Below are 16402 nucleotides of genomic sequence, written 5' to 3'. Positions count from 1 at the left end.
AAATTGTTATAAAGAAAAAAGGTTAACATTAATAGGGGTGCCCAAACTTTTTCATATCACTGTATGGATGTACTCAATTTTGTTGACAGCGGTATTAACAGTAATGGCTTTGTGTTGTGTTATTTAGATGGCACCAAATTTACACTGTTATATAAGCTGTATACTGACTTTACATTGCATCAAAGTGTTGTCCCATGAAAACATAATACAAAATGTCCAAATATGTGAGGGGTGTATTCACCTTTGACATACTGTAATTGCACAGGTCATTGATGGAGCAGAACATGTGATCTTAGTGGTTACTACTCACCTGGGTAGTCATATGTAGGAATCTCCTCTTTACACCACTCATCACCCCTCAAATATGTCCCTGTAGTATTAATATGGGTCAATTCTTCACCCTGAAACACATGCTAAAAAAAAAAAATACATACGAATGGAGAAGTCATGTGAAATGTGAGAAGATCCAGACAACATCTAATGGCTATGATCAGCTTTATTCTGTCATCTCCAAGTATAAAACATACACGGAATGGCCACTTTATAATAGACAACCATCTTGTATCGCTTTGGACATCCTTTCTCTTTCAGAACAGCAGTAATTCGTCCTGTCATAGATTCCACTAGGTGAGGAAATGTTTCTGCCGGAATATTGGCCGATATAGTTAGAATAGCTTCTCGCAGGGGCTGCAAATTAGATGGAGGTCCTGATACACTCCATACAGCTCGTTCTAACTCGTCGATTGGGATTAAAATCTGAGGACTGCAGATGATGGGAAAGCAGAAAAAGAAATTGCGGTCATGTTCCTGGTAGTGATCCATGACTATACAACCCTTATGATATGTGGATTGTTCAGCTGAACAGGTCCTCTTGCCTTAGGGGTACTTTGCATGTTGCGACATCACTAGCCGATGCTAGCGATGCCGAGCGCGATAGTACCCGCCCCCGTCGCACATGTGATATCTTGTGATAGCTGCCGTAGCGAACAGTATCGCTACGGCAGCTTCACACTCACTTACCTGCCCTGCGACGTCGCTCTGGTCGGCGACCCGCCTCCTTCCTAAGGGGGCGGGCCGTGCGACGTCACACAGCAGGCGGCCAATAGAAGCGGAGGGGCGGAGATGAGCGGGACTTAAACATCCTGCACACCTCCTTCCGTCCGCATTGCCGGTGGAGGCAGGTAAGGAGATGTTCCTCGCTCCTGCGGCTTCACACACAGCGATATGTGCTGCCGCAGGAACGAGGAACATTGTATCTCCTATTGGTGTGACATTATGAAAATGACCGATGCTACACAGATCACCGATTTTCGACGCTTTTGCGATTGTTTATCGGCGCATCTAGGCTTTACATGTTGCAACGTCGTTACCGGCGCCGGATGTGCGTCACTTTCGATTTGACCCCGACGATATGTTAGGGTAGGTTTAGATGACCATGTTTTCGCCACAATGATGAGCCCTAGTGTCTAAACAACCGTCTTCAGGTATCACAGCTAAATATTCCTCCATCTTCACCAACCTCAAGTGTTGATGCACATCAGGAGAGGTCCATCGATATGGTGCAATAGAAATATTAATTAACCTGACCAAACATTTTCTCCCATCACAGATCCCATTTTTTGTGCTTTTGGCCAATGGCGTTGCCTTTCTACTTAGACAACAGTACCACACAAAATGGTCGTCTGGTGGTATAAATGCTAAGAAGTAGTGACCTTCGGAGACACAATAATCTAAGCATCAGTATTTTAGTAAGCTGTAATATACATGACTGTGCACCTCCTGTTCCTCAGAATGATTTCTTGATCTCCTCAGACATATTTCATCAACAACTTCTTCACATCCACAGCATTCCCTTTCATTGGATACTTTTCCTCAATCACGGTATTCTTGGTAAAGTCTCCACATCACTACATGTAACGCTCCACAAGGTTGGCCATATTTTAAAAAAATATTTGATGCTTAATAACCTAGCACTGAAGTTGCTCAGATCAATCAATTTTCACAATTTAAGGCAGAATCACAGAGAAGCTGATCAACAGAAAGTTTAACCACCTGATGTTATCCTACAACTCCAGGGTCACAGATCTATTTTCTATACAGGTAAGCTTTGATAGTGAAATAACCAGTGTCTCTAACAAAATGACCATACAGTGAATAATACTGGTGGATAAAACAAGTCTGAAAACAAGACCTTCCCAGCCGTCTACACATCATAGGGAGATTTCATGACACCTTCTCTCCATCTACCTGATAATCCTGAGGAACATTGGGATTTTCCTGTTTACAGTCCTGTGGAAGAAGAGGATGGGGACATTTCTCTGGTGTTGTCCTCTCACTGGATAGAACTGGAGGAAACAAATACAGGGACTGAATTAATTCCTTACATACAGATAATTACAGGCCGTGTGTATTTAGTCTTGTCTATTACCTGGTGATGTGAGAGGCTGGGGAAACTCCATCATGACGTCCTTGTACAGATCTTTGTGTTCTTCTAAATACTCCCACTCCGCCATGGACAAATGGACGGTGACATCCTGACACCTTATAGGAACCTGACACATACAATGATACCGTCATCCCCCGATCCCTTCACATTATTACTGTATAATGTCCCAGCATTCCCAGCAGTGTCACCTCTCCAGTCAGCAGCTCAATCATCTTGTAGGCGAGTTCTAGGATCTTCTGGTCATTAATGTCCTCATGTATCAGGAGGTGAGGTGGAGGCCCCGTGATTGGGCTCAGGGGTCTTCCCCATCCCTCAGACACAGGGTCCTGACAGCGATCACAAGAGGTCTTCCTCACTACTGTGTAATCCTGTTTATGGAGAGACACATTAATAAATCTCACTACAGACATTTCCAGAGTCCTCACCTCTCCAGTTCTGTCCATCTGTTATTCCCATAGATAAGAATGAAGTAATGTGACATCATCAGAATCTCTCACCTCTCCAGTAAGCCGGAAGAGGATCTCTAGGGTGAGGTGTAATATCCTCTCCGCCATCTTGTCTCTCTCTTTATCCATCCTTGATGGCTCAATCAGGAAAATTCTCTAACATAGAAGATCTCTACTGAAAGGATATTGTAGGGACTTGACTGGGGAGAAGATGACATATAATAGAATTATTGGAAATAAAAAGGGGAAACATATGAGGACATAGAACGTGCAGATGTCATATTTTCTGGGCAAATGTTCAAATACACATGTCGCCAGGTAAATGCAAAACCCTAGATGTAGGAAAAATGGTGCTATTTAATTAAGAATGAGTAAGACTTGGGTACAGGAATACTGATTTACGAAAATCAGAGTCCACGGCTGGTGCAAGTAGCGGAATACAAGTGTTACATTCCTGGACGCAAAAGTTATTATTCCATGGTAAGAAGTTAGGGATCTGCAAACTACTCTTTCTTGCCCACACTACAGGTCTATGCCTGCACGTGTCACCATCTTTACTCCTTTAAGACATAATAAAGGTTATAGTATCACTCCAAAATGTGTTTCATCTTTAGATTGTGACCAAGTGGGGGTAAATTTTTCATCTTTAGATTGTGACCAAGTAGGGGTAAATTAAATTATCAGATTATGCCCTTCTGGATTAAAATTGTTGGTAAATGAACAGCTTTTTTTTTTTATTATATTGCAAAACAAGACACACACACACACACACACACACACACACACACACACACAGATAGTAACGGTCTCTCTCCTAGTCTCTGTCTGTGTGTCGCTGTCTGTCTGCCTGTCTGTCTCTTTCCTTGTCTGTCTATGTCTAAGTCTGTCTATTTCTATCTCTGTCTGTATTTGTATCAGTCTGTCTGTCTCTGTGTGTGTGTCTGTCTGTATGTCTCTTTCCCTGGCTGTCTTTGTCTCTCTCTTTCCCCGGCTGTCTTTGTCTCTCTCTTTCCCCGTCCGTCTCTTTGCCCGTCCGTCTGTCTTTTTCTGTCTATCCATCTCTCCACCGACATCATGTTACCTCACGCATAAGCTTCAACTAACAGTTTAATTTGTTCCTATAGCAACCACTGACAGTTGCTATTAATAACCTATAGCTCCCACCTCCATTCAGTTTAATGGCGGCAGGATTTTAGAGACTAAAGCGGGCTTTACACGCTACAATAAATCTTACGATTTTTTTGGCGGGATCACGTCGTGACGCACATCCGGCATCGTAAGTAATATTGTAGCGTGTGATACCTCCGTGCGATTGAACAAAAAAACGTTCATCGCATGCACGTCGTTCAAAAGCTAAAAATTGTCGTCGGGTTGTTCAATGTTCCCGAGGTAGCACACATTGCAGTGTGTGACACCCCGGGAACAATGAACAGATCTTACCTGCGTCCCGTGGCTCCCGCCGGCAATGCGGAGAGAAAGAGGTGAGCGGGATGTTTACGTCCCGCTCATCTCCGCCCATCCGCTTCTATTGGCCAGCTGCCGCATGACGTCGCTGTGACGCTGAACGTCTCTTCCACTCCAGGAAGTGGATGTTCGCCGCCCACATCGAGGTCGTATGGAAGGTAAGTACGTGTGACGGGAAATAATCATTTGTGCGACACGGTCAACAAATTGAACGTGCTGCACATACGATGGGGGTGGGTACGATCGCATACGATATCGTATGTGTAATTGTACCGTGTAAAGCAGGCTTAACTGTAAAGCACGGGGTTACATTTTTCTGTCAAAACATAGTCTACGACGTTCCCTGGGTCACATGAGGCGTCTGTGCAAAATTTCGTGATTGTAAATGCGACGGTGCGGATTCCTTTAGCGGACATATACACACACACACACACACACACATATACATACACTGAGCTTTATATATTAGATATATATATGTATATGACAGTATATATCTATCTAAGTATAGAAAAAACAAAAAGCCAGCACTAAATGTGCATTTCAGCACTAAAAATTCCATACTGTACTTATTATAAAAATTTTGAGATTTTGGCAAAAAATTGCAATTTCTTGCTACCCCACCACATCACCGAATTGGTCGGTGGCTGACCCCCACCTTGCTATGCACCCCAATTTGGGATGTATTCCACCTGTCTAGATTTTGGCGGTTGGTGACTGTTCACATTCAGTCATCAGGCCCTGTCCACAGGCTATTTACTTCATGCAGCATTTGCTTGGACCTGTCCCGCCCACAGCCATGACTCGGGGTACGGGATTGAAATAGACCAGGTGAGTGCTGCTAAGAGCAGTTCTACTATTCATATGTGAGGCCGCATGGCACATTTTATAAAAATATTTTAGTGTAGGACTGCCCCAAATGAGATTTGCCGTGACGTGGCGAGGTAGCTCAAGAAATTGCAATTTTTTGCCAAAAAATCTCAAAATTTTTATAATAAGTACAGTTTGGAATTTTTAGTGCTGAAGTGCACATTTAGTGCTGGCTTTTTGTTTTTTCTTCAGTATGTAAGTATGTCTGGCCACAAAATAAATGTTAAAGTAGAAATGAATGGATTTGATAAGCTCAACGTTCACAAAATATATAGGACTCAACAAATTCTAATAACTTGCAATAAGATTTGCAAAATCCCCCCCCCCCCAAAAAAAAGTGCCTTCCGCCAGTTCACATATTGCAGAAGATTGCATCAGCCAGAGAAGGCTGACATGACCTTACGTGCAGCTGCTTAGGCTTCCCCATAATGCTATTCAGCAATACTATCACATGGAATAGAGTAGCCAATCAGGCGGCAGTATCACAGCCTGCATAAAAGCCGAGGTACGGGAATGTAGCAGCTATATAAGGTTAATTCATGATAATGAGAGAAAATCCAGAGTTTGCTGTTCATCAATAAAGATGAGGAAAGAAAAAGGCCAATATAGTTTAAAGGGAACCTGTCACCAGATTGGTGACTATAAGATGCAGCCACCACCAGTGGGCTCTTATATACAGCATTCTAACGCTGTGTAGAACATGAAAATCACTTTATAATACTTACCTAACGGGAGGTGCAGTGTAGACTGGTCTCCATTCTCCGGTATCGGCGCCTCCTCTTTCAGCCATCTTTGTCCTCCTCCTTCTGAAACCTGGGTGCATGACACATCCTACGTCATCCACACTAGCCGACATTGAGGTCCTGCGCAAGTGCACTTTGATCTGATCTGCCCTGAGTACTGTAGTGCGCCTACGAAGGACCTCAATGACGGCTAGTGTGGATGATGGAGTACGCGTCATGCACCCAGGCTTCAGAAGAAGGAAGACAAAGATGGCCGAAAGAGGAGGTGCTGGTACCGGAGACACCCATTTGAGCGGTCTGCACCGCACTGCCCTTTAGGTGAGCATTATAAAGTGATTTTTTTGTTCCTACACAGCGCCCTGGGCTCTTATATACAGCATGTTAGAATGCTGTATATAAGAACCCACTGGTGGTTGCCGCAGTTTATAGTCGCCAAATCTGGTAACAGGTTCCCTTTCAACACTGCAGCCCTCAAAGAATTCAAAACTGCTTTCAGAAAGTTTGTTAACCGTAGCACAAAGCAGAATACAGGGGTTTTTTTTCCACTAAAATGTTGTTTTGGTCCCACATTTTCATTTTTTCTAAGAATGACATGACAAAATGCTTACTAAAATATGTTACATGATTTTGTTTTAACACATATAGGGTACTGTTGTATTCAAAGGGTTCTTATTGGGTACATGAAGAAACTTGGAAACGAAAGAACGCCATTTGATTTTTTTTTTAAGGAAAATTTGATTGGAATAACTGGTGGATGTCATGTCTTATTTGCAGATGCCCAAGGTGTCGAAGCAGATGAAACTCCCACAAGTGACCCCCATTTTGGAAACTAGAGAAATCGAGAAAATTTATCTAGGAATGTGCTGAGCATTTTGAACACACCAGTGCTTCACCGAAATGTAGAGACTTGGGCTACGACATTAAAGTTATGCTTTTTTTTCCCAGTGAAACGTTGCTGTCAGGGGTATGTCACGGGTGACAGACAGTCATATGGTTTCTGGCTATAGAAGGTCACAGTGTTTGGCTGTACAGAATGCTCCATGACTTTCTATCGTTGCGGCTGTCAGTATTCATTGTACAGGGTGGGCCATAAGAATCAATACACCCTGATAAAAAAGTAAAGTTGAATTCAAAATGGCGGCTTTGCAGATGGCCACCATGGGCGTCACCCGGCCTCAAATGTTTTGCCCCTCCCATGTCCTAATATGCCACAAACGGTAAGGTGATATCAGCAACCACTTCCATTTTATTAGGGTGTATCCATACTTGTGATCCACCCTGTACTAGGTAGCTTTCCTGCTGGATTCATTTCTCCCCTTTTGCACCCAGCAGGAGCTCGCCTTCCACCCAGCTGCTTATCATCACTTTTTTATTGGTGATTAAATACTCCTTTCTTCCCAGCACTTGTGCTGGTGATATTATTCAGTTAATTCTAGCTTTTGTTGCAAGCAGGTGACTTGCTGTCATCTGTAGTATTGTTGCTGAAGCTTGCTGTACTCCTGCTTGTGTTATCTGTGGTTAAATAGTTCATGCTTTATTCCCTGTGTGTCCCCCTTATGTCTCCTTTAGCGTTTAGTGGGGTTGACGAAGAGCTCATCCCTTCCATTCCCTATTTAGGGTCTAGCACTGGGAATACCTAGGGTCAGGTATCCGGCTCGGCGCATAGGTGCAGAACCTATCTAGGGTGGTGAGGGACCCAAGGGACCAGCGGTGGGTTTGGTCAGGGGTCACCATTTCCATCTTTTCTAGATGCAGAGGTCCCCTTCCCTTACCTATCGTCGCTCGCTTGGTACTTCTCTGTACCTAGAGTGACAATTGCCTTGGCTCAAATCTGTTTGGATGCTTCTGTTTCGGCACACAGCCAACTTGGAAGGGCAAGAGTGCCCTTTGACTTCTACAACACAATTTTTGCAGGAAGGGATTGTGAACGCCATGTTGTACTCACGGAGACTTTGATGTACCAAAACAGCAGGTCTCCCCCCCCCCTCCCCCCCCGCTCCCCTCACTATTGACTGTTTTTTGTTAACTAATCCGCCCAAGATGAGCAGAGAATTTTCAACCTAGAAGATCTTCGTAGACATTTACAAAGTTTTTTGGGGGCAGAATGAACAAATAAACAGAAGTTCAGGAACTGTTGACATTTTTTCCCGCTCTTCTCTGTATGGAATAAGTGATAAGATGAGTACAAATACAGCGATAACAGATTTACATAGTCCATTTTGTTTTATTTTTGCACACTTAAAACTATTTTTCCCCCCAAAAAAGTTGTTTTTGCATCATCATATTCTGAAAGCTTTACATTTTTATTTTTTCACCAATAAAACAATATGATAATACTAGATAGTGGCCCGATTCTAGCGCATCGAGTATTCTAGAATATGTATGTACTTTATTTATGAAGATTTAAGAATAATGCAATGAATATACAGGGTAAAATATATACCTTATCATTAAATGTTATTGTTCATAGAATGTAAAACAACTGAACGAAATTTTTAAACAGATCATCAAAATATATAAACTATTACATGAATATCTAACTGTAGCTGGTGGCTGCTGCTGGGGTGTATATAGAGGCTTTGGCTTGTGGGGTGTATATAAAGGATGCTAGGGTGTATATAAAGGCTGCTGGGGTGTATATAGAGGCGTCTGTGTGCGGCAGTGTCTCTGTGCGGCAGTGTCTCTGTGCGGCAGTGTCTCTGTGCGGCAGTGTCTCTGTGCGGCAGTGTCTCTGTGCGGCAGTGTCTCTGTGCGGCAGTGTCTCTGTGCGGCAGTGTCTCTGTGCGGCAGTGTCTCTGTGCGGCAGTGTCTCTGTGCGGCAGTGTCTCTGTGCGGCAGTGTCTGTGTGCCGCAGTGTCTGTGTGCCGCAGTGTCTGTGTGCCGCAGTGTCTGTGTGCCGCAGTGTCTGTGTGCCACAGTGTCTGTGTGTGACGAATGAGCGAAGCGTGGTTCAAATCCCGCGCCAATTCGCAGCCGGACTGTGCCTGTCGCTGATTGGTCGCGGGCGGCTGGCGCGACCTATCAGCGACGCGGGATTTCTGTTACAGACATAATTAAACAATTATATATATAGATAATAATATTTAATCATTTATATAGCTCTATTAATTCAATACCGCTTTACATATATCAGGAACTGTCCCCATTTGGGCTTACAATCTAGAGTCCCTATCTGTATGTCTTTGGAGTGTGGGAGGAAACCGGAGTACCTGGAGGAAACCCACGCAAACACGGGGAGAACATACAAACTCCTTGCAGATGCTGTCCTTGGTGGGATTTGAACCCAGGACCCCAGCGCTGCAAGACTACAGTGCTAACCACTGAGCCACCGTATATGAGGTCGTCATTTTTTTTTGTAGGGTGTCAGTTTCAGTGATAAAAAATAAAAATTATTTTTTTTTTTATTTCTAACTGGCCAATGTAATCCAGAGAGCAGTACATTTACCATTATAGGAACCCTGTAATAGTGGGGTGTCGTTAAGGTCAGAGGGAGATCTCCCTCCACTCCTTCTTTTAAAGGGAACCTTTCCCCAGGTTTTTCCCATATGAGCTGCGTCCACCATTAGTAAGCTCTTACATACAGCCCACAGCCGAGTCACTCAGGGAGACTGGGACCCGCCTCTGTGATGTCACGTCAACTGGAAGTTGGCGTGACATCACCGAATCTCAGAGGTCACGTGATGGAGATGAGCGGACTGCAATAGCCTCACTCACAGGTACAATTGACTACACAAGGTATTTGAGAAAAGCCTTCTCTATGAGCTTAAAGGTGGCTTTACACGCTGCGACATCGCTAAAGCGATCTCGTTGGGGTCACGGATTTTGTGACGCACATCCGGCCGCGTTAGCGATGTCGTTGCGTGTGACACCTATTAGCAATTTGGAATCGTTGTAAAAACGTTCAAAATCGCTTATCGGTGACATGCCCCCCTCTTCGCAAATATCGTTGCTGCTACAGTAACATCGCTATGTGTAACACCACAGGAACAAGGAACCTCTCCTTACCTGCGTCCCGCCAGCAATGAGGAAGGAAGGAGGTGGGCGGGATGTTTGTCCCGCTCATCTCCGCCCCTCCGCTTTGATTGGGCGGCCGCTTAGTGACGTCGCTGTGACGCTGAACTAACCGCCCCCTTAGAAAGGAGGCGGTTCGCCGGTCACAGCGACGTCGCAGGGCAGGTATGTGCGTGTGATGCTGCCGTAGCGATAATGTTCGCTACGGCAGCGATCACCACATATCAGCCGTACGATGGGGGCGGGGACTATCGCGCTCGACATTGCTAGCATCGGCTACCGATGTCGCAGCGTGTAAAGCGGCCTTTACATTGATGTGTGGCCACTATGCTGTGTAGGGAACCACCTTTTAAGTAGTAAAAACCTGCTGATAGGTTCACTTTAACAGCGCGTGCTCTGGGGTCTGCACCATTCCACGCTCCAATCGTGAAGGCTTTATGAGTTGTAATAACAGTCAGTGGCCTGCTTTAGGCGCCCAAGCTTGAAAAGCCGATGCTTGCCTGAAGACCAGCCTGTGGCTGGTGTTCATAGGATGGAGCGATTTTTACTATATACTGTGGTATCGCAGCATATAGCTTAAGTGATCAGGAACGGAGGTTTCGCAATTTCGCGGCACTTAGTAAAATGAATGGTGTTAGTTGTGGCTGTATCTCGTCCCTCAAAAAAACAAGTCCTAATACAAAGAGAAAATGAAAGGGCAATAACAGAAAAATGCTACATACATCAGGAAGGGATTAAAGGGCAGAATCAGCAGGGCATAAACAATCATATCAAAACTACAGCTATTCTGCCACAAGTTTGCATCTTAAAAAAGCACAACTGAAACAACTTCATGTCAATGCAATCTAAAAGGTGCTTTACACGCTGCGATATCGTTACTGATATCGCTAGCGTGCGTACCCGCCCCCATCGGTTGTGCGACATGGGCAAATCGCTGCCCGTGGCGCACAACATCGCTCAGACCAGTCACACTACATACCTGCCTAGCAACGTCGCTGTGACCGGCGAACCGCCTCCTTTCTAAGGGGGCGGTTCGTGCGGCGTCACAGCGACGTCACTAAGTGGGCGCCCAATATAAGCGGAAGGGCGGAGATGAGCGGGACGTAACATCCTGCCCACCTCCTTCCTTCCGCATTGCCAGCGGCCGCAGGTAAGGTGAGGTTCCTCGTTCCTGCGGTGTCACACATAGGTATGTGTGGTGCCGCAGGAACGTCAAACTACATCGTACACGCTGCAGCAACGATAATTGGAAATTGAGGGGCATGTCACCGATTTTGAACGTTTTTGCGACGATGCAAAATCGCTCATAGGTGTCACACGCAATGACATCGCTAAAGCGGCCGGATGTGCGTCACAAATTCCGTGACCCCAACGAGATCGCTTGAGCAATGTCGTAGCGTATAAAGCGGCCTTTAGACTATGTGCGCACGCTGCATCTTTGTGGTGACCACAAAGATGCAAATTCTTGACCCCCCAAAAAATGTACCAGCGCAAAAATGCATCCAAAAAGCGCATGCATTTTGCCACGTTTTCAACAGAATAGCTCGATAAATAGATAGATAGCTAGCTTAGACAGCTGTTTTTTATTTTTTTGGTAAAGAAAAAAAAATGACGTGGGGTCCCCCCCATTTTTCATATCCAGCACAGGAACAGCAGCAGTTGCAGGCTGCAACCCTAAGCTGTACCTTGGCTGGTTATGAAAAATACAGGGGATCCCACGATTTTTTCTTAAATTGTTTGATTTAGTTAAAAAAAAAAAATGAAGTGGGGTCCGCCCCATTTTTCTACAACCAGACAACTTAAAGCAGACAACTGGGGGCTGATATTATTAGGGTGGGAAGAGCCATGGTTATTTGGCCTTTTCCAGCCTAACAATAGCAGCCCGCAACCGCCCTGGAAGTGGCGCATCCATAAGATGCGCCAATTCTGGAGCTGGATCCGGTTCTTCCCGTTGCCCTGGTGCAGTGGCAATCGGGGTAATAAGGATTTAATGGCAGTCCACAGCTGTCACTAAGCCCTAAATTAGTAATGGGATGCGTCTATGAGACCCTCATCACTATTCTGTAAGTGACAGTAAATAAACACAAATACTTAAAAAATCCTTTATGAAATAAGACAGAAAAGCATCCTTTTTCACCCCATTATTAACCCCAAAGACACCCCTGCTGGACCGACTTAATCCACAAGAGGTCCCACCCCGCTTCCAGCTCTGCTACATCTGAAGCTCATAGCGAGCGCCATAGAACATGACTGGCCGCTGTGAGGTAGCGACCCAAGTGAGCTGAGGAATCAGCGGTGACGTCACTCAGGTGATTTGCGGTCATAGGTAGAGGACTACAGCTGTGGCCGCAACTGAGTGACATCACAGCTGATTGCGGCTCAGTTATTGCCTAAACCTTACAGCGGGCAGTCATGTTCTATGGTGCTTGCTGTGAGCTACAGATGTAACAGTGGTGGAAGCGTGGTGGGACCTGGTGTGGATTATGTCGGACCTGCAGAGGTTGTTTTGGTGTTAATAAAGAGGTGAAAGAGGGTTTTTTTTAACTTTTATTTCAAATAAAGGATTTTTTTGGTCTTTGTGTTTATTTACTTTCACTTACAGATTAGTAATGGGGGGGGTGTCTCATAAATGCCTCCCATTACTAATCTAGGGATTAGTGGCAGCTATGGGCTGCCATTAACTCCTTATTACCCCACACCAGAGTAATCAGAAAGAGCTGGGTAAAGTGTCGGGACTGTCGTATACATGTGGAAATTCCGGGGGCTGCCTGCTGCTATTTTTAGGATGGGGGCGCCCAATAACAATTTGTATCCCCAGCCTGAGAATACCAGCCCCCATCTGTCTGGATTTATCTGTGCTGGATATCATAATATAAAGGGATCCTACGCCAATTTTTTTTTAATTTATTTTACTGTACGTTATAAACTCGCCCACCGGTGTCTGTGATTGGAAGCCTCAGACACGTTTTCACTCAGATTGGGGGCTTGTCTGACTGCAACCAATCACAGCCACTGGTAGGAGGGGGAAGCAGTGAATATGTATGAGCCTAATGAGCGGCCCGGGAAGAAGAATGAGAGGCTGCGGGAGTGTGACAGCTGTCCCGGTGATCGGTGAGTATGTAGTGCTTGCTCCTCCTTTGCACCAGACTCTGGTCCCCATAGACTTTATATGGGGACCTGTATCTGGCCAGATACCAGGGATCAGTCCCCCGCCGTCCCCGAGTCAGCGGGGATTGAACTGCCAGTCCTCTGAAATGCAGGGACAAAACACAAAAAGGACCACAAAGATGCAGCCAAAAAAACCTGCAACATACGCACAGCAAAAATGAAATGGCAGAGACTTTGCTGGGGAAGGAAATGCATGCAGTTTCGGTACCAACACTGAACTCGAAAATGTGTCAAGAAATGCAACATTCGCACGTAGCCTTAAAGGGAGTTTCCACAAGAGATTTGTTCTATTAAATATGTATGGAAGTGACGGAGAGAGTCGACACCTTTACTCGCCTATCTCAGTCATTCCCATAGACAATAATGGAGTGACAGTGCACATGCCTGACCACACAGCTAAAAACAAAGCTGGGGGATCGGGACCCCCATTATGATCTGCTAGAATGGATGGTGGATAAGGAAATAACCCTTAATTTGATATATATATACCCCAGAATAGAACCAACATAAAAAAAAAATACTACGGCAAATACTGAAGGGGTTAATGCGCCCAGTATTGGGGAATCTCCACATACCTCTCCACCTGCAGAGCCACACACTGGATATATGGCAGATGCTGGAATGTATGGGCTCCTTCCAGCAATGACGTCATTTCTGTCACGTGATAGGGGCGTGTTCAAAATGCCGCTGATTGTTTCCAGACGGAATAAACATTACTCTTTTAAGTCCACGTGGTCATGGACGGGAGAAAACACCGCTATGCTCACCAACCTGGAAGGAGCCCATATATCCTAGGCTCAACCCTATCTGAAGAGCCGCACACTGATATCTGTGTGCTTACAGGACCTGTGATGATGTCACATGGAGGGGAGGAGTCAGGGGGGTCACATGATCAGCTCCTCAGTGTATACAGGACTCTGCTGTGCTGGGTGTCATGGGGCTGGATGAGGGGAAGGTTATGTGTGGGGTCAGGAGGGATGTACAGTGTGGATGTAGCAGAGCCGCGTGTGAACGAGGTGTACGGAGCAGAGCCGTGTGTGTACGAGGTGTACAGAGCAGAGCCGTGTGTGTACGAGGCGTATGGAGCGGAGCCGTGTGTGTACAACGTGTATGAAGAGGAGCCGCGTGTGTACGAGGTGTACGGAGCAGAGCCGTGTGTGTACGAGGTGTACGGAGCAGAGCCGTGTGTGTACGAGGTGTACGGAGCGGAGCAGTGTGTGTACGAGGCGTACGGAGCGGAGCCGTGTGTGTACGAGGCGTACGGAGCGGAGCCGTGTGTGTACGAGGCGTACGGAGCGGAGCCGTGTGTGTACGAGGCGTACGGAGCGGAGCCGTGTGTGTACGAGGCGTACGGAGCGGAGCCGTGTGTGTACGAGGCGTACGGAGCGGAGCCGTGTGTGTACGAGGCGTACGGAGCGGAGCCGTGTGTGTACGAGGTGTACGGAGCGGAGCAGTGTGTGTACGGACCTGAGTTGCATGGGTACTACATGTACAACATGTACGGAGCAGAGCCGTGTATGTACAACGTGTATGAAGAGGAGCCGCGTGTGTACGAGGTGTGCGGAGCGGAGCCGCGTGTGTACGAGGTGTGCGGAGCAGAGCCGTGTGTGTACGAGGTGTACAGAGCAGAGCCGTGTGTGTACGAGGCGTATGGAGCGGAGCCGCGTGTGTACAACGTGTATGAAGAGGAGCCGTGTGTGTACGAGGTGTACGGAGCAGAGCCGTGTGTGTACGAGGCGTACGGAGCGGAGCCGTGTGTGTACGAGGCGTACGGAGCGGAGCCGTGTGTGTACGAGGCGTACGGAGCGGAGCCGTGTGTGTACGAGGCGTACGGAGCGGAGCCGTGTGTGTACGAGGCGTACGGAGCGGAGCCGTGTGTGTACGAGGCGTACGGAGCGGAGCCGTGTGTGTACGAGGCGTACGGAGCGGAGCCGTGTGTGTACGAGGCGTACGGAGCGGAGCCGTGTGTGTACGAGGCGTACGGAGCGGAGCCGTGTGTGTACGAGGCGTACGGAGCGGAGCCGTGTGTGTACGAGGTGTACGGAGCGGAGCAGTGTGTGTACGGACCTGAGTTGCATGGGTACTACATGTACAACATGTACGGAGCAGAGCCGTGTATGTACAACGTGTATGAAGAGGAGCCGCGTGTGTACGAGGTGTGCGGAGCGGAGCCGCGTGTGTACGAGGTGTGCGGAGCGGAGCCGCGTGTGTACGAGGTGTGCGGAGCGGAGCCGCGTGTGTACGAGGTGTGCGGAGCGGAGCCGCGTGTGTACGAGGTGTGCGGAGCGGAGCCGCGTGTGTACGAGGTGTGCGGAGCGGAGCCGCGTGTGTACGAGGTGTGCGGAGCGGAGCCGCGTGTGTACGAGGTGTGCGGAGCGGAGCCGCGTGTGTACAAGGTGTGCGGAGCGGAGCCGGGTGTGTACGAGGTGTGCGGAGCGGAGCCGGGTGTGTACGAGGTGTGCGGAGCGGATCCGGGTGTGTACGAGGTGTACGGAGCGGAGCCGCGTGTGTACGAGGTGTACGGAGCGGAGCTGCGGGTGTACGAGGTGTGCGGAGCAGAGCGTGTACGAGGTGTAGGGAGCGGAGCAGCGTGTGTACGAGGTGTAGGGAGCGGAGCAGCGTGTGTACGAGGTGTAGGGAGCGGAGCCGCGCGTGTACGAGGTGTAGGGAGCGGAGCCGCGCGTGTACGACGTGTAGGGAGCGGAGCCGCGCGTGTACGACGTGTAGGGAGCGGAGCCGCGGGTGTACGACGTGTAGGGAGCGGAGCCGCGGGTGTACGACGTGTAGGGAGCGGAGCCGCGGGTGTACGACGTGTAGGGAGCGGAGCCGCGGGTGTACGACGTGTAGGTAGCGGAGCAGCGTGTGTACGGACCTGAGCTGCATGGGTACTACATGTACAGAATGCATCCGTGTGTGTACAATGTGAGCAGAGTGTGGATGACATATGCAGAGCTTTGTGTTTGCAACGTGTACTGAGCCATGTTTGTTCAATGTCTACAGAGCCACGTGTCTACGACGTGGAGCCGTGCATGTAAGAAGGGCACATAGCGGAGCTGCGCATGTATGACATGTACAGAGTGGAGCCGTGTGTGTACATTGTTTACGGAGCCGCGCGTGTATGAAGCAAGAGATCATATGTGCAATCTGTGTGTATGGAGCTGAGCCATAAGTTTAAAGGGCAGAGTTGTGAGTGTTGAAGTGTGGAGTGCTGGAGTACAGTGTGTGTGTGTGTGTGTGTGTGTGTGTGTGTGTGT

General features: G+C 47.4%; 1 protein-coding gene across 1 annotated transcript in view; it reads right to left on the bottom strand.

Moving 5' to 3' along the window:
- The window catches only part of LOC142312879 (uncharacterized), a 266832-nt gene extending 253036 nt beyond the window's left edge, over window positions 1-13796 (bottom strand). Inside the window, exons 1-6 of the mRNA XM_075351863.1 lie at window positions 13724-13796; window positions 2944-3092; window positions 2635-2814; window positions 2429-2552; window positions 2248-2345; window positions 311-413 (exon numbers count right to left, since the gene is read on the bottom strand). Of these exons, the coding sequence (XP_075207978.1) occupies window positions 311-413; window positions 2248-2345; window positions 2429-2552; window positions 2635-2814; window positions 2944-3021 (583 nt within the window). The 5' untranslated portion in view covers window positions 3022-3092; window positions 13724-13796. The remainder of the gene's footprint in view (window positions 1-310; window positions 414-2247; window positions 2346-2428; window positions 2553-2634; window positions 2815-2943; window positions 3093-13723) is intronic.
- Window positions 13797-16402: the final 2606 nt, after the last annotated feature.

This window comes from Anomaloglossus baeobatrachus, chromosome 5, assembly GCF_048569485.1.
Source record: "Anomaloglossus baeobatrachus isolate aAnoBae1 chromosome 5, aAnoBae1.hap1, whole genome shotgun sequence".
NCBI lineage: Eukaryota > Metazoa > Chordata > Amphibia > Anura > Aromobatidae > Anomaloglossus > Anomaloglossus baeobatrachus.
Note: the sequence above shows the minus strand (reverse complement) of the source record. Positions and strands in the feature narration are given on the sequence as shown.